At 38.4% G+C, this 22,418-nt stretch overlaps 1 protein-coding gene across 4 annotated transcripts in view; it reads right to left on the bottom strand.

Annotated features, from left to right (window-relative positions):
- BDP1 (BDP1 general transcription factor IIIB subunit) overlaps positions 1–22,418 on the bottom strand; it is a 54,094-nt gene that overhangs the window by 15,016 nt on the left and 16,660 nt on the right. For 3 of the 4 annotated variants that reach the window (XM_077171444.1, XM_077171445.1, XM_054651558.2), the window contains exons 13-31: positions 21,931–22,007; positions 20,319–20,463; positions 20,085–20,167; positions 19,351–19,510; positions 18,858–18,940; positions 17,445–17,676; positions 16,193–16,374; positions 15,339–15,552; positions 14,640–14,827; positions 12,583–12,763; positions 11,077–11,192; positions 10,160–10,379; positions 9,433–9,620; positions 6,115–6,304; positions 4,893–5,110; positions 3,562–3,955; positions 1,394–1,507; positions 1,088–1,124; positions 578–661 (exon numbers count right to left, since the gene is read on the bottom strand). In XM_077171444.1, the coding sequence (XP_077027559.1) occupies positions 578–661; positions 1,088–1,124; positions 1,394–1,507; positions 3,562–3,955; positions 4,893–5,110; positions 6,115–6,304; positions 9,433–9,620; positions 10,160–10,379; positions 11,077–11,192; positions 12,583–12,763; positions 14,640–14,827; positions 15,339–15,552; positions 16,193–16,374; positions 17,445–17,676; positions 18,858–18,940; positions 19,351–19,510; positions 20,085–20,167; positions 20,319–20,463; positions 21,931–22,007 (3,106 nt within the window). The remainder of the gene's footprint in view (positions 1–577; positions 662–1,087; positions 1,125–1,393; positions 1,508–3,561; positions 3,956–4,892; positions 5,111–6,114; positions 6,305–9,432; positions 9,621–10,159; positions 10,380–11,076; positions 11,193–12,582; positions 12,764–14,639; positions 14,828–15,338; positions 15,553–16,192; positions 16,375–17,444; positions 17,677–18,857; positions 18,941–19,350; positions 19,511–20,084; positions 20,168–20,318; positions 20,464–21,930; positions 22,008–22,418) is intronic. The other variant, XM_077171446.1, reaches the window with a different exon arrangement.

Consider the following 22,418-nt stretch of genomic DNA (forward strand, 5'->3'; position numbering starts at 1 on the left):
GTATATAAAGCTATATAACTTCAAGCCTCATTTAACAGTTTCTATTCTCCAAAGACACAGATTGAAATCCCAGATAAACACAATCCTAAGAGAACACTTTTTGTAGTAAGAACACAAAAAGTAACATTCAGCAAATGAAAGCAGATAATAAATGGTACACAAAAGCTATAACAAACCCAGGTAATTTCAGGTTGTAGCTAGTTAGGATGAAAAGGCTATGCTATTAAAGGTCTGAAAAGATCACTGAAAGTTAGAGTCATTTAAGCTTGATCCCTTTCTTTTGTCCAGTTTATGTGCCCATATCAATTTAAACATGTGCGTCCTAAAGATTACAGAAACAACTTTCTAGCAGTGATGCTGTTGGCAGTATTCAGTAGGATGCCTGCCTGTTTCCAGCCAACCTGCATTGGCTGGACTCACTACCTGTTACAATGCAACAGGATTAAAAGCATGAAAGACTCTTGACTTCCTGCTATGCAGCAGCATGTGGAAGAGCTTTGCAGTCACTGCTCCATCCCTCCTTAGGTGGACCCAGAAAGCACAAGAGCAAGGCTTTGTTCCATAAATCAGACCATACCTTCAGTGCTTGTTTTTAACTGGAAATTTGGATCACCCATGGCAAGTAAAGTCATAGCAGCTTCAGTGCTTCCATCGTTAATTCCTGTGAAGTTGTTCACACACATTAAAAGTCACAACCACATTAACTAGAAACCGACTTACCCATATTCAAAAAGTATTTGACACTACCACCAATACAGTGAAGTACGTATTTTTTAAATTGACCTTATTTAGGAATCAAAATGCTTGTAGGCAAGCAGCCATTCTCATCCAGCAAATTCAAACTACTATTAAAACACTGAGCAGCAACACAACTGCCTTTAAGGGTGTACTGGATACAGGTGGCAAGGTGTTGCCAGCAGGGGCCTGCCCTGGACACAGCCAGCTCCAGCTGACCCACTGCAGGACACAGCTGAGCCTCTCAGTCAAGATGGTGGCACCTTTGGAAACATATTTTAAGAAAGGGGGAAATGTGTATATCAGTAGCAAGTTAACAGGAAATACATAAGCAAGATTGTTTCATATTTACCTTTGTCCACATCTGGGTTTTCATGTATGGTTGTTTCCTTAAATACAAAGAAAAACAATATCAAAGCTCTATATAAAATTACCTTATAATTTTTCTTTAATGCTTACATGTAAATTCTGTGCCCACAAGTTTCCCTGGTTTTAAGGCTAACAATATTTACTAACACAGTTTTCCCACAGGTGTGCCTCACATCTGTGTGTTACAGGTACCAGTCTAAAAAGCTATGCAGTTACATTCAGACAGGGCAACAAGAAACTGCTGAAATAGCTTTGTATGACCAATGAAACAAACAAAAGACATTCTTACAGTTGTTGAGGTGCTTTCTTCTTCCCTCTGTACTACTGGTTGGATAGAAGCACAAGAAAGACTTTCAGCATCAGTAGCCACCTGCACATCTGGGATATTCACAGATATTTCCAGCTGTAAAAGTAATTTTACAAGTATTTGAGTTCATCAGATGCAAAAGAAAATCTGTCAAATGCAAATTTTTATAAACCTCACATATTTAACAGATGTTCAACATCTAGAGAAATCCTTTGCAAAAATCATACCTTCTGATTTGAGAAGGAAGCAGTGGTATGAACAGAAGGCAGAACAGGTACTGCTACCTGTAGCTAAGTGGAAGCATCAGACAACCTAAGGCCTCGTTTCTAGTCACTCACTTCTCCACTGAACTAAGCTATGCAGCTGAGATCTTTTATAGTGACTGTTTACCTCAAATGGGTTTTCTTATTTTTTTAGTCTTTTTCTACTTTTTAAGTCTTCAAGATGGAAAAACAGTACAGACTTATTTCCAAAGCAAGATAGGGAATCAATATGCAGACACATAGAAACAGACCCACTCACCATTTCACGTATTTTTTTTTCTTCCTCAGCAAGGTATTTTCACTGAGAATTTCAGACATTTGACATTTTCAGAAATGAGGACTTGAAATTTGACAGAAAGTTTATGACATTTCCAGGGAAGTTCTTACAGAAAACACTGCTCAATCTGGTTGCTCTCAAAGGCTTGCGCATTACAGACTTTCAACTGACCTATTTAAATTTTACAACAACTAGGTCCTTGGGCATGTAACCACATTCCTCACTAGTACTCATGTCTCCTAAGCATTAAACTAGGCAACTTGATTGTAATCCCCAAGCATTATATATACTCTACATCTCTGAAATCAAGGATTCAGCAAAAGTTTCCATATGGCAACTTTGCCACCAATTATCATTCTAGAAATCCCTTCATGTTTTGACTGAGCTTTAAATTATTCTGCTGTTTCATCTGGAGAATGAAACAGTGTGATTCATTCAGGAGACAATAAAATGCAGGATTTCAATGGGCAAAGAGAAGAAGAGGACTAGCAGTAGTGGTATGAAAAAAAGCACTAGAAAGCAAAAAGCACTGAAGTGAATGGAAAGTAGCAATGACAGGGAAAATAACAGGAAAATGTCTTCTACTGGATGGTGTAAGACCTAAGCACGACACAAATGGTATGAAATAAAGGATGAAGATTGATTGCACTGGCCATGACTGGGATGAAGTTAATTTTTTTCATACCAGCCCACATAATGTTGTCTTCTGGATTTTTAACTACAACATGGTTGGTAACATGCCAGTGTTTCTGCTATTCCTGCACAATGTCAATGCTTTTTTTCTATTTTATCCAGCAAGGAGGCCAGGGGTAAGCAAGAGGTCAGGAGAGCACACAGCTAGTACAGCTGACCAAACCTGATCAAAAGGAAATTCTGTATCATATCATGACATGCTCAACAATAAAAGCCCAGGGAAAGGAGGGATAAGATGAAGCCATTTGTGGTTAGGGCATTTGTCTTCCAAAGTTACTCTTACATAGACCGAGGCCCTGATTCCCAGGAAGTAATCTGACAACGGAAAGCAGCAAACAAATTCCTTATTTTGTTTTTCATTTACATGCAGCTTTTCCTTCATGTATGTAACTGTCTTTATATCAACAGAGAAATCTTCTCGCCCTCCTAATTTCTCCTTGTCGCACAGGAAAAGGGAGTAAGCAAGCAGATGAGTGTGCCTGGTTGCTGGTCAGGTCAGCCTACCTGACAGGTAAAAGTTTCTTGGCAAGGGGGACATGACATACAGAAACATTTTCCTCATACCCTCATTTCCTAACATTCAAATATGAAATTGAAGTGCTCCATTTGATCCATCTTGGGCCTCAAAACACATGGACAAGGATCGAGTCTGGGCCTATATTTAATCTCAATAAACAAACTGGTGACTTCCCTGCAGACCTATATACAGTTTGTAAACATAATTACATAACTGGATTTTAGGCTGAGGCTGTATTAAGTTCAAAACCAAGCGTATGTGCCAAGTAACATCCCTGCTACTCTCAACACCATTCTTAACTTGAACTCAGATAAAACCCAAATACCCAGAGATACAATTAGAATAAAATCCTGAAACAATCAGAACAAAATTACATATATAGAATCCAGCTACACAATACCTCCTCCACAGTTTCCTGTATCTGCATAGGAATTGGTTTTGGAGATCGAAGACCTATAGGAACAAACACTGGAGCCTTGTTTACTTCCTCTGATGCAAAACATTCATCTTCATTATCAAGTTCAAATTCATCTGCCTCCTCATCCTCCTCCTCGTCTTGAGAAGCCCGGAGGGTGACAAAGGTTATCTTTGAACTTCTGGGCTCCTTCCCAGATTTTCTCCTCTGTGTAGTTTTCAAACCTTTGTCTCTGGTAACACTCAGTTTAGCTTCTTGCCTTTGAGTCCCCTTCTCACTGCAATCAGCCTCACATTCAGAGGCAGAAGAAGTAGCCGTTTTTGCCTCCAACACATGCTCTGGCAGTGCCATCTGTTTTGATGATCGCCTGAACTGCCTTCTAAAGTATAGAACAAAAACAATGAAATCCAAGACTTTCCAAAGAGAGGGATACTACAAATCAAAATAAACTCAATTAAAAAAAATAAGTTATCATTGTGACCAACAATGCAAACTATTTACTTCTTAACTTATTAGTGACAAATAAGCATTTAATCAGAAATTTAACTTCTTCCTGTGTACATAAGGTACTTATTGCAAATATGTATTAAGCAGTTTCAAAATGCTAGAAATGTTCACAATTAAACTTGCAAGAAACACAATTCTTTGATTAGAAAAAGTATGAAATAATTTTAATTTTGAGGGATGTGGAAGTCACATACTTTTTAAGTCATAGGAACAGTTCCAGTTGTCTTTTGCTAAAGCTAGACTAGAAGCCCCCAACTATGATACTTTAATTGATCAGACTATTGTTTACAAACTGAAACTGTTAGGTGATAACTACGTATCTGCTTTGGTTTCTCAGACAGCATTCTCTTCAATAATCAGTTACCTACAGTTTCCTCCTTTAAAATCATGAGCACAATCACTCAGAGTACCAAAAGCAATGACAAACTTTGCCCCCAAAACATTCTCCTTGGTAAACTGGTGAAGAGTGGAAGCAAATGGTAGCAGAGGACACTACTGGCACTAAGTTTCTCTTTAGTTTAATCCCACAATCCTGTGCCCCCAAAAACGGATACTGTCATGTCCTCCTCTATAAAATCAGGAATTTCTGTTGAAACCATGGGATAGATTGGTGAAAGTACTGGCTGTGTTCATTTTATGAGAATACAGGCAGAGTAAGAGACAAAGGAGCATCTGCACACATCTGCTAAGTACAGATGGAAGACACAAAAACTGACATGCTGCATGCCCTCACATTACACATGGCAGAACTATGGCCAATAATTATCAATCAACTGAGTTTGGTTTATAAAGCAAAACAGCTGTTTTACCTTGTGAGACTCCCTGGACACTTTTCTTGTGAGGTAGAAAGCTGAGAATCATTATCTTGCTCTGCATGTCTCTCACTCTCTGATGATATCCCTGGAGAATGGAGTGTGATGTCCAGCCTAATTCTCTTATGAGATGTTTCTTCAACATTTTCTGCAAAACTGTGTTTCCTTGTAGTTTCTGAGAAGGATCCAGCTTCCACTGTACTACTGGAGTTTTCCTGTACAGAGGAGATTATTATTACCATATTAAGTGCCAAACATTTGTAACTGGTTTTGGTGACTTCAAGAACTTAGTTTGAGGATCTTGAGAATGTGCCCAGCTGTCATCTCTGATAACTTAGGATATTTTTCCTTGATGTCTTTAATTTTGGGTTCTATAGCAGAGGTGTCATTAACTGATATTATCTATGATACTTGAATTCGCAGTGCAGCTGGTAGTTAATAGACCAACACCATGCTCAATTTATCAAGAGCAACAACCCTTTAGGAGCTGGAAAGATAAATAACTTTCTAAAATTACCTATTAATTTAAAGAACAATTTGCAGGAACTATTTTTTTTCTGCCTTGGGAACAAGGTAGGAAGAAAAAACTATCATACTCTATAAAAAAGCATTTGAATATTATTCAACATATACACAGATAAACATCAGCAACCACAGTTCTATCCACTATGGATACTTGGCTAAAAGAATATGCTAACTAGAAGTTTTAGTCATACATATAAAAAATAAGGAACACTAGATAAACTTGACCCAGTTATCCAGCATTAGACAGAGATGGAACTAGTCTGGGCTAAGTTAGGCCTGCTGAGCAAATTAAAGAAGGTCTGAACTTTGTTCACACTCATTTTAATTTCTAAGTATACTAACACTGATTTTAGACAGTATCTGAAGTTAGGTAACTGCCTTAATTTCCATTGTTCAATGAATAACAAACAGTAAATTATTTTTCAACAGTGTTAGCACATATTTATTACAATGCAAATTGCTGATCATATAAACCATCAAACTTAAGACAACAGTGTATATTAGGTATTTCCATAGGTTTTAAATTCTAATTCCATTTATTCAGTATAGTTTCCAATGGTGAATTTTTAAAAAATCAAATAATCACATTAACATTTTCCAGCCACATACTGGATTTCTGTGCCACCTATCTTTCTAAGAATTTGGGCAAAAGGATTGAGGTGTAACTGGCTCAAAATACATGATAAGCACTTACCCCTGAAACACCTGTTTTTAATAACACCAAAAACTCTTCATTTCTCTCAGTACTGTGCTCTTCTCTGTTTTCATGCTCTTCAGGATAATCTCTTTTCTTAGTAAGTCTCATTAGGTCTGGCATCGGGTTCCAGTGGGGTTCCCTTCCTCTCTGCTCACATTCTTCTCCAGAACTTAATTTATCACTGGACCTACAAAAATATGTTTTAACTTTTACTTCTGAAGAACTACAAAGTACACTCTATAAGTTTGGCTTACTATCAGATATTTAGTACTTCTAGCTAGAAATAAACTTGTGCTCTGAATTTTTATTTGCTTAGTTGGCTACATGTAAAAAAAAAACATAAAAGAAGAAAAAAAACCCCACTGCATAAGCAAGATAATTCGTCTGCAGTAGAGGACCTTCCTGATTAGTTTTGGGAAAGATTTTAGGAAAGAAAAGAACATAAGGTCAGATAGACTGGAAAGTGTCAGACCAACACAGGTCTCCAAAATTAAGCAGCCATAGGAACACTATATTTACTAATTCCAGTGCTCAAGGTTCTACTGCTTTCAAAAAGGATACAATTCTTACATCTGTTCAAACAAGTTCAGATTGGTAAGAGAGAAATCTTGGCCTTCTAAACTCATGGCTTGAGTAAAAGGGACTTAGAGTAATCCAGAAGAATACAATTTAGTCAGCCTCATCTGAGTCCCTGGGAAGGCAATGGAACAACTGAATCTGGAAAATACTTCCAGACACATGAAAAAAAACCTAACTTGGAGTAGTTAGCATGGATTAGTAATGGGGAAGTTATGCTTAATCAACTTGATAACATCTTTCAATGAAATGACTGGCTCAATAAATAAAGGGAGGGAAGTAAATAGTGTCTGCCTGGACTCCAGCAAAGCTTGTTCACACTGTTGAACACTGTCTCTTGTAACATGCTGATAACTGAACTCATGAAGTATGGACTGAAAGTACATTAAAAACTGATTGAGTTGTCAGGTTCTGAGGTTTGTGATCAGTGACACAAAGTCCAGTTGGAGACCAACAACCAACACTGTGCCCCATAGGTTAATACTGTATCGACTCTTGTCCAGCATCTCCACAAAATAATCGGGATGATGGAGCAGAGTGTAACCTCAGCAAGTTTAGAGATTAGGCAAGTCTAGAAGGAATTGCTTCCCAAGGACAGACACGCCCAAAGGTTATATTGGCCTCCAGAGGGACCTGGAGAGGCTGGAGAAGTGGGCTACGGGAACCTCAGGAAGTTCAGCACGGGGAGATGCAAAGTCCTGCACCAGGGAAAGAGCAACCCAAGGCACCACTGCATGCTGCAAGCCACCCTGGTGGAAAGCAGCTTTGCAGAAAAGAGCCCGGCTGTCCTGGTGTCTCTGAGTTAAACATGAAGCAGGAAAGTGCTGTGGCTGTACAAACAGGTAATGGTGACCTGGGCTGCAGCAGGAGAAGTGTTGCCAGCAGGCCAAGGAGGTGATCCTTGCCCCTTGTTCAGCACTGATGAAGCCACACCTGGAGGACTGACCAGTTCTGGGCTCCCTGGTGGGAGAGACCTGGATGCACTGGAGACAGCCCCTCAAAGGGCCACACTGATGGTAAGGGCTGGAAGCATCTCTCCTATGACAAAAAGCTGAAGGAGCAGGACCTGTTCAGCCTGGAGAGAAGGCTCATGGGGAGCCTTCTCTGAAGGATCTGAAGAGATCCCTCTTCAACAGTTCCACTCAAAAACTCAAAGGGAGGCCACAAAAAGGACAGAGCCAGGCTCTTCCCAGGGGTGCCCAGTGATGGGACACGAGACAATGGGCAAACACTGCAAGACAGGAGGTTCCTTCTGAGCACCAGGAAATCCTGTTTCATTGTGAGAGTTACCAAGCACTGGCACAGGCTGCCCAGAGAGACTGTGGAGTCTCTATCCTTGGCAAGATTTTTGAGACATTTGAGAAGCTGTCCAGACAGTATTCGGCAATCAGCTCTAGGTGCCTTGACCAGAAGACTTCTAGCAGACCCTTCCACCCTCAACCATTCTGTGAATCTGTGAAAGTCCACCATCACAGAAGATGATAAGATTGTCAAGTAAGGCCCTTGTCTTGCTAGCACAAAGCCTCTGGGACATGATTTCAACATAATTTATGGAAGAGATTTTAGAGAGTTTTAGGTACAGATGCAAACCAGAAGTTAATTCCAGAAAATAGCAAAATTTTAAAATAGATTTGGGACTGCTCTGTGTAAGTTAAGACTGAGCAAAAGGTAGCTTATAACATAACACAGAGCTGTCGCAAGTAAGTGGCACAATCTGCCTCATCCTGCACATAGATTATAAGCTTCATCACGGGAAGTTCTACTACTGGAAAGAAGAACTGAAGAGACTTAGACTATATCTTACAGAAACAAGGTGAGCTTGCTGTCTTCTTGTCAGTTCTCAATTATAAGGGAGTGCAAATGGCATTGCTCAGTCTTTGGTCCACATTCATGGTGCACTTTACCCCAAGAATTTATTAGTGAGAAATTCGGACAACTAAACCCTGATTACTTGCTTCTACTCTCACCCATGAAGTACCTTCTAAAAAGAAAAATAGCCTTGGAAAAAAAACCCTAATCCTTTTAAAAACTGTTCTATTACTTAAGAACGCCACCTATTGACTTGCACAGCACATAGGAGATAACAACTAGTACAGCTCCAGAAGCAAGCGCTGTATAAAAACAACTGGACAAATGCACAAAATTTTTAAAGTACTGTCGCATCTTAACCACAGCTGACAAGTGCCATGCAGTCAGTCAGTCCCCAAACCCCAGGGAGGAGGAGAATTGGAATGAAAAGGTAAACCTTGTGGGTTTAGATATGAACAGTTTAATAATCATAACAAAGTAAAATATAAAATAATGAAAAGGAGAGGCAGACACACAGACAGAGGGGAATAAAACACAAGGAAACAAGTGAGGCACAACTGCTCACTGCTTGCTGACTGACACCCAGCCCGTCTCCAAGAAGTGTTCAGCATCTCCTGGCCAGGTCCCTCCAGTTTATGGAGTGAGCATGATGTTCCATGGTATGGAACATCCTTTTGGCCAGTTCACCAGCTGTTCTGGCTGTGCTCCCTCTCAGCTGCTTATGCACCTGATCACTGGCAGACCATGAGACACTGAAAAGTCCTCAATTCAGGGTAAGCACCACTCAACAACAACTAAAATGTCAGTGTGTTATCACTGTTATTCTCATATTGAATCCAAAATGCAGCACTGTACCAGCTAATAAGAAGAAAATAAACTCTACCCCAGCTAAAATGAAAGATTTTTTACTTAGAAAAGAGGTAACTTTACCTTTCTGTGGTATCCTGAATGCCTCCTATAGCATCTGTAGATAGACACTCTTCTTGCACTCTTTTGCTGTTATAATTTGGTGATTTTTTAGAAGAATAAAGCGTTTCTGATGTCATGCTTCTTGAATTTATGTCTAGATTGTCATTCTCAGCCAAATTTCCCACAAGCAACAATATGTCCATGTCATCCTTTGATTTGAGAAAAAAAAGCCCAACAATATTAGCAAAGGATATAAAAAAATTTTATTTATTATTACAACAAAATATATCACCTGTAAAATAAAGTATTGCAAATTATGATCAAGTTGCTAACCTGAGAAGAAACTTCATTTAAAAACTGCCAAGTAGTTTATGGTACCATCACTGCTCCTTGTTCCTCTAGGAAGGCATTTAGCTAATAAAAGACAGATACTAAAACCAATATATGCTTTCATGAAAAGCAACCAAGGAGCTCAGGAGAAACCCAGCAACAGAATACAGCATGCAGGTAACTACTCGTGTATTATGAATATGACTGAAATGTCAAAATCCAAGTGAAGTCTTTGCATGTCTTATCAATGTGTCGCTAACAGGATTTTGGAAAACCCTGTAATAGCATGCAAATACTGAACAGGAATTCTTACTAGGCTGAAATTAATTAATGTACTTACAACAGCTTATTTAGATGCCTAAAAAAAAGCTAGTGTGGAACCAAGAATCAGTAAGTGTAGTCAGAAATAGAATCTCACTTTTGAGGAGAGAAGGTTTTCAGATTCTTCTGTCACAGGCAGATTCTCTCCATGATTCCTTTCTTCTTCATCTGGGGCAGTAAGTTTTTGTACTACTGGAGATCCTTTTTTGCTGTACGTTCTTTCTAGGTTTGGTGTAGCTCTTGGAGACTCAATCCTTATGAGTTGTCCTGGTTTCAGAGCACTTAGCCTGCCTTCTTGGGAGGTAAGTTTTTCAGTACTGATGAATTTAAAGCAAAACAAATAAATTTAAAGAAAATACACATTTTACTTTGGCTGGGAGAGAAAAAAAGCACTTCTGCGCTTATGTTTTGAATTAACACTTACACAAGAGACTACCAGACTGCTTTGTTTAAGATTAATAAAATCATATTTTCAAATACATTTCTCATTTATGGTTAACTTTGGAGCAAAAATAACAAAATGTCTTTGTCAAGGCATTTTTAACATAAAAAACAAGTCGTGTTGCTAACCATACCAACATGAAAGTATCAGCAGTCTAACACACATTTAAGATCTTATTTCAACAACAGTGGCAGTAAAATAGAAGAACATATGGATGGACAAATGAGAGTCAAGTCTCTCACATTTTGCAAAATTTGAATGTTACATATCTTACTACAAATCTTACACATGTGATTGCTACTTAAACAAATACAGACCAAGTAATAAAAATCTCGGTCAGGAAGACCTATAAGATCATACAGATCAAGTATGTACCAGATAAATAATAACAAGAGTGCAGGCAAAAAAAAATGTGCTCTGAAAACACTGGAAAAAGCTGTTTGTAGGCACTGAAAATGAAGTACTGTAGAAAGACAAAAGACAAGGAACAGAAGAATTGACACTTGCAAAGGTATCTCATTATGCACAGACAAAAGCTTTTCAAATGCTATTTTGCTAAACTCAAACCTCACCTGCTTTGTTCAGACAATAAGGTTTCAGAAATAGAGAGCACCTGAGGCACCTCTTGCTGTTCCTGTTCCTCTTTGCTCAATACATCTGCTTGACACAATACAGCTTCATTTTCACCCTTTAATTTACAGTAAAAGAAGCATGAAGAAAAATAGAAGTACACAAGCTTCTAAAACAGACATATACTGAATATACAAAAATAGAAACTAAGCTATTTTCCCAATTGAAATAAAGGTAAAAATCATGTTATCATAATTCAAGTTACATGCAAAAAGGAACAGAAGTCTTCATACTCCTGGGATACCTAGAGTTAAGTTCTTAAACACTATGTGCACCCAAGCATTATGGGAAACACTCATCTATTTAGTATTCAATCAATTCCCTAAAACATGAAGCACTGTGGAAACAAAATACTTCAGCAAATGGAAAACCTCTGAAAACTGGACACAGCAGAGGGCAGCACAGACACACCCAAACCACAATAACATAGCCTCAAGATCCAGAAGGCCTAATAAGCTTCACATCTCTATTTGCCACACTGGTTCCACGAAGAAGCCCCTCAAACACATCCTTCAACACTTCAGGCCTGACAGCTTGACTAGTAAAGAGGAGCATCAGACCTGCTCTGGTTCTACAGATTTGCCCAGTACAGAGCAGATGCATGTGCATGGTTCACAGGCCTCAGGTCTAAAGCAGGGAAAGCTGAACCACAAGGAACTATCCCAGCTAGGGGTGAGCCAACTGTGGCACTAATAGAAGATGAGAGATGAATGCAGGACACAAGTACTTCTCATAGGCTCAATAACAAAACCAGCTATAATCACTCCAAAACATCAGTCACTCTTGCAAAATTTAGCTGTATTCCAAATCTAAGGCAAGTCTACACAGATATTCCTACATCTGTGACATGCTTCATGTGCCACCCAACGAACAGTTACATAGAACACATCACACTGCAAATGGCTTTTGAGGATTTCCACATCTTTTACAAGTCCCTAGTAAAGTATTTGTGGGGATACAGTGTCATTTACTTGTATGAAATAGAGGAGTATCAGGTATTGTAGTGATTAAGCCAGTTAAAGATTATCAAATTAATAAAACCCCTTTTTCATAAAAATAGCTGTCCTCTGCCTTCACTTGAGACATTACAATAGATTGCTCAACACAGACTTGATTCATCTAAACAGGAAAGATGAAATGAGAAAAGAAAGCTAATTCTTATGCATTTTTATTCTAGAGTTTGTATAAATGTGCATTTGTTTTCCCCATCCTGCAATTCAATCAAAAGCAGATCATTTGTAAAAAAATAATTAATACTTCAAGTTGTAGACCTCACTGATTTCATACCTACAATACCTCAGCTTACCAGGGTTTGGGAATTTTTTTTATTGAATATATTGTCTCAGCTTCAGGCAACCCAACTTCAATGTTTTCATTTCACTTTATAAAAGTGAACATGCACTTCAAGCCAACTTTGAAGGGAAAGCCTTACTCTTATTAAGGCTTACCATGACAGTATTGTCAAACTCATCTTTTTGCTCTGCGTCAGGCTTTTTCTTGCTCTCCTTTCCTGATATTTGTAACTCCTTCTTTCCAATAGTTCTTACCAAGTTTGGCTTGTACGTCTTGTTCTGTGCCAGCTGAATAGGTGGGAGAGGTGCACATTGATGTTCTTCTTGAGTGCTGTTTCTGTCATCAACGCAAAGTTAAGACAGAAAAAATAATCCAAATCTTAGTACAAACACAAACACAGGTCCATTAGTATTACACACAAAAACCACTGAGTTTTGAGAAGAAATCTTGTAAACTAAAAGCTCAGCTGAGTTTAAATTACAAACAACAATTTGTTCCAGTAAAAATTTTGAAGCACAGGTCTTCTAAATATTTCCAACAACAGAATTAACCAACTTATTGACTACCTGTTTGTGGTGGTTTGACAGGAAATGTGTTTTTTGGGATGCTGTGTTTTGGGCCAATGGATATTCAGGCTTTAATATTGGCATTTAACCTGGCCGTTAGGACATGGATCCGACTCTGAGAACACAGGGTTAAAAGCAGAGCTCTCCCCTGGGAGGGTCCTTTTGGGTTTCTGGCAGGAAAGAGTTCGGGTCTCTCCCCCGGCCCAGGTGCTGGCTGGGCAGGGGGAGGGGAAAAGCCATGTGGCCGGGAGAGGTAGGCCTGAGCCCGGGGGTGGAAGAGAGAGAGAGACACCGGGAGCCATCGCGCAGCCCCCCCCGAGAGACACAGAGAGAGATAGAGAGAGAGAGACAGTGCCTGAGACTGTGACCTTGAGACTGGATAAACATGGGCCTGTGCCGGCAGCACGGCTGGGAAGAAGAAGGGGGGGTGCAGCCGGCCGCTTGTAGGAGCTTTTAACCCCTTTTCGGAGAATGAGAACTTTACAGATCATTGACCTCTCCTAGAAGATAGAGTGGAAGATGAGGAAGGAATGTGCAAGTGTGAGAGAGGTCTGGGCGAGTGAGAAATAGTAGAAGAGTAGAGAAGAATCCTAGTGGGAAGAGATGATGGAGTGGCTTTTGCTGGACTCTTTTTGTACAGCCATGGACAGAACCATGTTCCTTGTGACACAGAGACTGCATTCTAGGGGGAGGCAATGGCCACAGAACCAAGAGGGTTCAGTGTTGGTGCCCCTCGGCCCCAGGGGGTGAAAAAATATGGGGGGGACAGGTGTCCCAAAGGAGAGATTGTGGGGACAGGTGTCCCAAAGGAGAGACTGTGCCTTTTTTGGATCGGGACAAAGCATCCTTAAAAAAGACAACCCTAGAAGCAGTTCTGGTCCGTGTTCAGTGGTGAGAGCACTGGACATGAAAAGGAAGAGGTCACGATGGCAGATGTACTCCGGGCGGTGCCACGAGTGACACAGAAACACACGAGGCTTCAGCTGTGTTTCCAGGGGAAGCCCATGGCACAAGAAGGACTCCTCTCCTCTTGATGAACTGAGGATTGATTGTCTAAAAGGTGGTGCCGGACCAAGAGTTGGTGATTTGAGGAATAGATGTATTGTGTTGGAAATTTGGTGGGGGGAGGAGGAAATGCATTTGTGAGGTTTTCATTTTCCCTGTGTGTGTGTTCCTTTTTATTTGTAGTTGTAGAGTAGTTAATAAAGTTCTGTTTTCTTTTCTTTCCTAAGTAGGAGCCTGCTTTGCTTATTCCTGGTCACATCTCACAGCAGCTACCAGGGAGAGGGTATCTTCATGGGGGCACTGGCATTGTGCCAGTGTCAAACCATGACACTGTTGCTATAAAACCAAAGCAGTTTTGACATGGTTTCTTTGATAAGCAAACTAATATTTCCCTGCTTACATGAAATTAATCCAGTCTTTCAGATGATGAAACAGTTATAAAATGAATGTTCATTAATGTCATGCTTAGCATAGAAGCTACTGAAATTGCAGTATCACTGATGTTAAACTATGAGAATGGAAATTTTGTGCAGTATTTTCATTAGACTATGTTTGCCAGATGGCAAGCCACTGGCACAATAATTTCCTTGTAAAATTCTTTCATTGTTACAGTCAAGGATCAAAAGTAGGTAAGCCCTTACCCTGCAATAGTAGTAGAAATGTCATCTTGGCTAATTTCAGATAGGCAGATCTCCAGTCCACTATCCTCTGATCTTGAAAATGTTTTTGGGGACTTACAACTTGGCCTCTCAGAAGCCTCCTGAGAGCAAACTGACTTCTGCTTTTCCAAGGATTCTAGTGCATTTAAGGCTTCACATTTTCCTGCTTTCTGAAAAATGTAAACACAAGAACCAGAAAAAGCTGTAATAATAAACCAAAAGGAGAGTTTATGATGTCTATGAAGTTTGGTATACACCACACTCTGAAAAACTCAAGAGTTTTTTGCACTCTCCTACAAACTCCTCTGTAACTGCTCACTAATGATTTTCCAGTCTTTCCATGACAAATACACCTTTCTTATTTAAGACAACAAAGCCTGAAATCTGTGCCATCTTCCATTAATACTTTTTTTTTTTCTTCCCTGTCATCTCTATAATGCCACTTTGGGTCAGAAAGACATCTGGACATGTAACAAGAGATTCATCATATCATCATATGTGAGTCATCTTCTTCTCCTCACATATGACCAAGTGAAAAGTACACAAGTTTTAAGGTAGAAAATTCAAGCTTTTAAAAAATTGTTTCAAAAAGTTAACTTTGTATTTTTTTAAATCATCAGTACTTCATTTCACAAAACCAACAGCTCACATATAACTAAAGGAAAAAAACAAAAGCCTTACATCTGTGTCAGGAGGGATGCTACATTCACTCTCACACTGCGTCAAACTTTCTTCCTTGTTGGTATCTTTCTGCGATGCACTTTTACTATTTACATCCAGAACTTCCTTTCTACTAGCTGCTCTTAAATTTGGCTTTGGTCTCTGGAATCGCATCCTCAGTAGCCTAGCAGATGATACAACAGTTTTCTCCTCTTCCTTCTGAGGATGAGATTCCCTGCAAAAACAAGCAAAAGAACAAAGACATGGGACTATGGCATCCTTGTATAAAGCTCGCAGAGCAATAACAACATTAGTGACATGAAAAAGAGCCAATAAAAACACAGTGATCATCACTAAATGCCTCTGTATCTTATAAATAGATAAGCAAAGAAGTTAACTGCCCCTTCCACTTGAGACCTGGAAGACAAGCTGAGACATTTTACTGTGATAAATACATTTTAAAAATACCTTCCTCTAATCATGTTTAAAACTACCAGAAGACTTACAATATACCTGTGGTTGACTATTTTTTTAGGAGGCACTTTAATAGGAAACCAGACCCTGTACTCAAGGATCTGTAAAAGCACAGTAGGAGGCACTGTGGAGACCAACATGGAGAAGATAGAAAAGTGCATTTTTTTGAAAATTAGGACAATAGTCCAAAGATCAAATTAACATCCAAGAGCATATGAATTTAATGTTTTCAAGCTCTTGGGGTTTTGTCAGTTAAAGTCTAGTATTGTCTTGATAAGAATGCTTTATATATATATAAAACTTGTTTGTAATGCCAAAGTTGAATGTAATATGGTATAATACCTAGAGATACTGATAGCTTCGAACCATTTCTCCTCTCAAATGAAGTGAAGTAACCTTACCCTGTACTAGAATCTGAAACCGGTTTGGAGACATCTGACAATCCCTTTTCATTTTCATTGCTTTCTGCTTCTGAGGACTTTCCTTGGAAACACTGTCTTGCATTTGAGTTTATCTCAGAATCTGCAGAAACATCTTCTAACGTCACACTGGATAGCTGAGTGCCTTCATGAACTGTTAAATCCTAAAACGAATAAAAGTCCCACTCTGTTAAGATGAAATATTTACTCAATTTCTCCTCTAGGAGAGCAGGAAGAAAATGATAAAGTTTAAATATTTTCTACAGAAACACTAAGATTTTTCTTACTTCTTGTCATCCAACTAATATCAGTGTCTACTATAAAAGAAAAAAGTCATTTTTCTTTATATTTTCTCTTTTAAGTGGTTCATCTTCTGAGGCATTTTTTCTTTGCATTTCTCTTTTCAGATGTGGTATCACAGTACAACCAAGTCAGATAACATTCCATTTCCATGTATGCTGGTTTTGACTAGGGCAGAGTTAGATTTCTTCACAGTGTTAAGTGTCACGCTGTGGTTTGGGTTTATGCTGCACACAGGGTTGATAACACAGAGATGTTTTAATTATTGCTGAGCAGGGCTTACACAGAGCCAAGGCCTTTCCTGCTTTTCATATTGCCAAGCTGGAGAGGAAGGTGAGGGGGTATGGAAGGATGGGAGGGGACACAGTCAGGACAGGTAACCCAACTGACCAAAGGGATATTCTACGTCCTTCTGAGTCATGGACAGACAGTTCAGCATATCAAGTGGGGAAAGTGGCTTTTGTCTTCCCAAGTAACTATTATGTGTGATGAAGCCCAGCTCTCCTGGAGGTGACTGAATACCTGCCTGTTCATGGGAAGTAGAAGAGTTTCTGGTTATGCTCTGCACATGAGTGTAGTTTCTGCTTTCCCTACTAAACTTTACTCAGGGTTATCCAGCACTCAGGAGTTCATCTCAGCCTCTGTTTTCCAGCTTTTACCCTTCCAAATCTGTCTCCAGTACTGCTGATGGGGCAGTGAGCAAGTGAGCTGGTACTTGGTTGCTGACTGCACTTAAAATTAACACCATGGAAAACAGAAACCAAGTGCAAAAAAGAGGAAATTTTATGACTACCAATATAGTTAATTCTGAAATAATAAAGATGCAAAGCCTATCCCTACAAATTATGGAGCATGTACCTAGGTCTTTGTTACCAAGGCTTCTATTAAGGACCCAACAAAACAGCATGCATAAGCAATTGCTCAAGAAACTTACACTTTTGAGGCAGAGATCATTGTTTTCATCTCGATGGTGTGTGACACCTTTTTCTGCTTCTCCACCTTCTGTTGTCTCCTCTTCAGGATCTTTTTCAACTATCAGTTCTTTTTGCCTTGCAATAGTTCTTCCTAGATTTGGTTTTGGTCTCTGTATTCTACCTCTTTTTAGAGGTGTTTGATTCAACACATTCCGTTTGCTATCTTCTTTTAAACCAGCTGTTTCATTAGACCTGGAAAAACATATATGATCCCTGAAGTACATACCACATCTGAAAGTGGGAGAAGACTTGGAGAACAGATGCTTTTTTTCCCCCCTTTCTTTTAAATAATTATTAACATACACTTACTAAAATGTATTACTAGCTGCCTGAAAGAATAAAATTGGAAGTGTATCTACTAGGGACTGAGAGTTTAAACTTATGCTTGCCCTGCTATTTTCCTCTTCCCATTGGTGACAGGATATGACGCTAGAGAGACCTTTTTCTGATCCATAATGGACCTCTTTGTATTCCTATCCAGTCTAGAGGCAGATGGGCCTAATTTAATAAAGAGTTTAAAAATATGTAAAAATTCAGAGTTTTTCTTCAGTGAATACAGAAAATATATAAATAACATTTTTATCTTACTAATGTAAAAGTATCAGTAGTGCATTACTAGAATGGTCAGATTCTTCTACAACTTTTTACACTGAGCATCAAGTCACCGAGCAGGTTAATGAAAGAAGTAACTGAAAATTTTCTTCTGGCAGATTATCACACCCACTTGATCTCCACTGATCCTCCTCAAGTATCTCCCTTTAAAAGACAAGCTTAAGGTTTTGGATTTTTATTTCTGTTCTTGGTTTAGGTTGTTTTGGGAATTTTTTTGTGGGGCAGTATTTGGGGGAAAGTTGGCTTTTTCCAGTTTTTATTTTTTACAATCTCTTCTTTAAAACACAGTATTCCTTTTACACTACAGCTGCCACTTCACTGAAGAAAAATGCAACACTTAATAACTATGTGCATTACATTGCACATATTGAAATTTTTTCTTCCTCTTATTTGACATCTAACACTTAACTACACTTTAAGAACATTTACTCCTATTGTTTAAATACTTAACCACTGAAATGGATGCATTTTAGTATTAAAAGTGAGTAGCTAAGGCTTGTTTTAGTTTTTGATGGACTAAATTTTCAGCTTTTTTACATGCACATGACTGACTTACAATTTAAAAGTACAACTTTAAAAATGAAAATGCTTAATAAATGTTTCAAAAATAATGAAGATTCCTATTTTGCCCTCAATTTCTGTAATGCAGAAGTTTCTTCAAAAACTTCTGTAATTACCACACTACAAAATACTACCATAAGCGACAAGAATGGTAAATTGCAGGACAGCAGTGATTATCTTCTTATTTTTCTCATACTTACTGAGACATTGTCTCCAGGACTTTGCCATCTTTTTCTGCAGTATCTTCAGTAGTATCATCAGATCTATTACCTTGGTCATTATTCTGAACAAAAACAGAGTATTATGACATGAACTGTCTTACATTCATAAAGTACAGCATCACCTAACTGACCAAGTAACTGCTTGTAAGAGGAGACAAAATAGATTGCTTATGACACAGAAACAATTACAGGATAAATTTCTCAGTCAGACAGGTGCAGTAAAAACTACAGCAAACACCTGAAGTTGTATGTGCTGCAGGACATGAAAGACTATTGGTATCTACTGTTTGTGTAACAACCTCTCACCATAGCTGAGGTTACTAAGCAATACCACACTACCACTGACAGCAGGTTTAAGTAAGTGGCTAATTCCTGTTCATACTCAGGAGCAAAAAAGTAAAGAAAAAAAGATAACATTACTGTTGTACACAGTAGGTTATTATCTTCAGTTATGTTACTTTATATTAAATACCTTCTCAGTTTCTCCCCTAGGCTGTAGACGGGATGTTTTATCATTTCCTGCATCTTTTTCAGGCTCTTCTTTCCTTCCAGATGCTCTTGTAACATTAGGTTTAAATCTCTGTCGATATCCTCTAACTATTGTCTTTGCAACTGCAGTTTTTTCAGGTTCTCTGCACAAAGGATCCATAATAACATTTACTCCATAATATTCAAGTCTATAAATACCATGCAGCCTTGCATATATTTCTTTACTTGAATTTTGTTGTCTTCAGAAAGATTTGCCCAAACTTATGCAAGTTGCTTCACATAAGAAACAAGCTTTGTTTAGTCTTACAATGCATGAAAACTCCATTTATCTACGTATTAAAAAGAGATTAATTTGTCACACAGCTGAGGAATTTTACTAGACTGCATATCACAGCTGCTTCTGCAAGCACCAGAAGCAGAGCCATTACCTGATAACTGAGGCTGGCAGGAAACCAAAACCATAGTTATCACGCTCCCCCTCTCAAATTACAGGCATTGTTGGTACTTCAATGCTTTCATCAACTTTCCAGAAAAGAAGTATATACCTTCTACTTTAGTACCACCTGATATCATCCAAAAAAATGCTAAAGTCAATTCTGAAATTTACATTAAAGCTTCACAGTTATTGCTATCTTTTTCCAGGAGAACTGTATGGAATAAACTAACAGTTACAGTCAGTTCATACCAGGAGACTGGAAAAGTGATCTCAATACTTACTGAGATGCAGTATCCAAATCCCTGTTTTCTACTTCTGTGGCTTCATTATGTTTTCTTCTATTCTCCTCTTCAGAGCACTGGAACTGAGGCAAGGAATATTACTCTTTGAGAAGTGTGCAAGTATCATAGTAGCAGTTCTCAAAATGTTATTTCTGTGGCTGGCCCACAGTATCCCCATTGAGCAAAACAGATGCAGCATCAAGAACATACTAAGATAACATTCCTCTTTCTCACCTTTTCACCTGCATTTGCAAGGGTTGGAGAAGAAGTTTTGGCTTCCATTTTGTCTTGTGTTGCTGTCTCCCTCCTTCCAGATGATCTCATTAAATTTGGTTTAGGTCTTTGCAAGCGCCTTCTATCTGCTGACTTTTCGCTTTTCCTTAAGATATAGAGAAAGGTGATATACATTATTACCAAAGAGAAACTTAAAGTCTTATATGGTTCAAGATGTACCTCAAGACCATCACAGACTGCATGGGTCAAGACACTTTGCATGCAGTAAGACAATAAAGAGGAAAAAAAAAACCCATTGCATCTTTCTGATATTAAAAGATATGCTACAAAGTTAGGAAAAGAGCATCAAATAAACCTTAACTTTGCTGGCTTTCAGTGGAATCTACTTCAAAATACTTTAAGGAATCATTTCCTGCTGTTAAATAAATAGGAATATTTTTTTCTCCTTGGGATTCACAATTCATGTCATTAATTTTATAATGACAATAATAATTTTATAATTTTAATTTTAAATTAAAGTATTAATTTTATAATTAATTTTAAATTTTATAATTTTATATTAATTCGTGTGATTAATTTTATATAGAAACAATATAAATCTGCCCTATATACAATGTTTTCCATCTGCCTCTTCTGTCCCCCCATCCCCTTTCAAAGCTATCTCAGTCATGGAAAACCAAACTTGTCCTATTGCCAGCATCCACATCTTACTGAAGAATGGGGTACGTACATCACTCTCTTTGTCCTTAACCACTGCAATGGCATGTCCTGGGATTCACACACTGAAACAGCCCTACATCTTAATAATCTTCAGACTGGGAATTACTACCTTTTCTTATATTCTCCCTAGAACAGGACAAATAAAGCTTTGACAGTCTTTATCATAGGAGTGAGCTGCCCTTCAAAAAGGGAAAGACAGAAGCATGAAAAACAACTTAGCATTAACAAGTACCTTATCTCTAAATTACCTTTAAAAAACTGTATCATGAAATAAGAAGTTGATGATCATGTAAAAATGGAAACCTTAGGCACAGACTACTTCACATACGATTTCTCAGTATAAGAAACAGTCACCAAAATTAACTTCATAAAGGAGTATAGATAAGACAGAGACATTTTGGAGTATCTTCTATCTTAGAAGCTTGCACCAAGTTCCAAAGAGGAACAGTTTCCAAATAGGAAAGAAGAAATACACCATATACGTGACGTGTACAGCTAATAAGCTCTGATGGACAACTATGAATGTCAAAGAATTCAGTGAGGCCCTTTTATTAAAAAACCAAAAATTAAATTTCACAGCCAACCTTTACCCACAATGTGGCATAATTTTGTCATTCTCTTGCTCCTGCTGGCTATAGAAAGGCTAGGGCTTTTTTCTCAAAGTTTAGCTAAGTCTTTCTCCCTATTCCTACCTACCATTTAGATCTTAGCTAATGCACTACTACTGAGTAATCAAAATTTCTACCAAAAAGCTTCACTGAATATGAAAAACAAGTCATCACCATCTCCTGACTGGTTCAACCTGCTATGGTCAATTGGAATTATATTTAAATTGAGCAGATGCAGGTTTAGCTCAAGTCCCACCGCAAAGTAAAATAATTATATTACTTACATGATTTCAGATTGTGAACCACATTCTGATGCACTCTGCTTTCCATCTGGTTTTTGTGAGTGATGTGTATCTTCACTCTGAGGGAGAAATGTTGTAGAAAAGGATAAACTTAGATGATCTTCTACTGTGATGTAACAAAAATCAGAAACAAAATTTCCACAGTGGTTGAGTGTGACTGTGTTCACAGGGGTCTTAGGATGAGGGAAGAGACAAGGATCTGACTCCATGTTTCAGAAGGCTTGATTTATTATTTTATGTTATATATTATATGAAAACCATACTAAAAGAATAGAAGAAAGGATTTCATCAGAAGGCTGGCTAAGAATAGAAAAAGAAAGAATGAAGAAGGCTTATGGCTCGGGCTGTCTGTCTGAGCCAGCTGACTGTGATTGGCCATTAATTAGAAACAACCGCATGAGACCAATCACATATCCACCTGTTGCATTCCACAGCAGGAGATCATCATTGTTTACATTTTGTTCCTGAGG

This window comes from Agelaius phoeniceus, chromosome Z, assembly GCF_051311805.1.
Source record: "Agelaius phoeniceus isolate bAgePho1 chromosome Z, bAgePho1.hap1, whole genome shotgun sequence".
Classification (NCBI taxonomy): Eukaryota; Metazoa; Chordata; class Aves; order Passeriformes; family Icteridae; genus Agelaius; species Agelaius phoeniceus.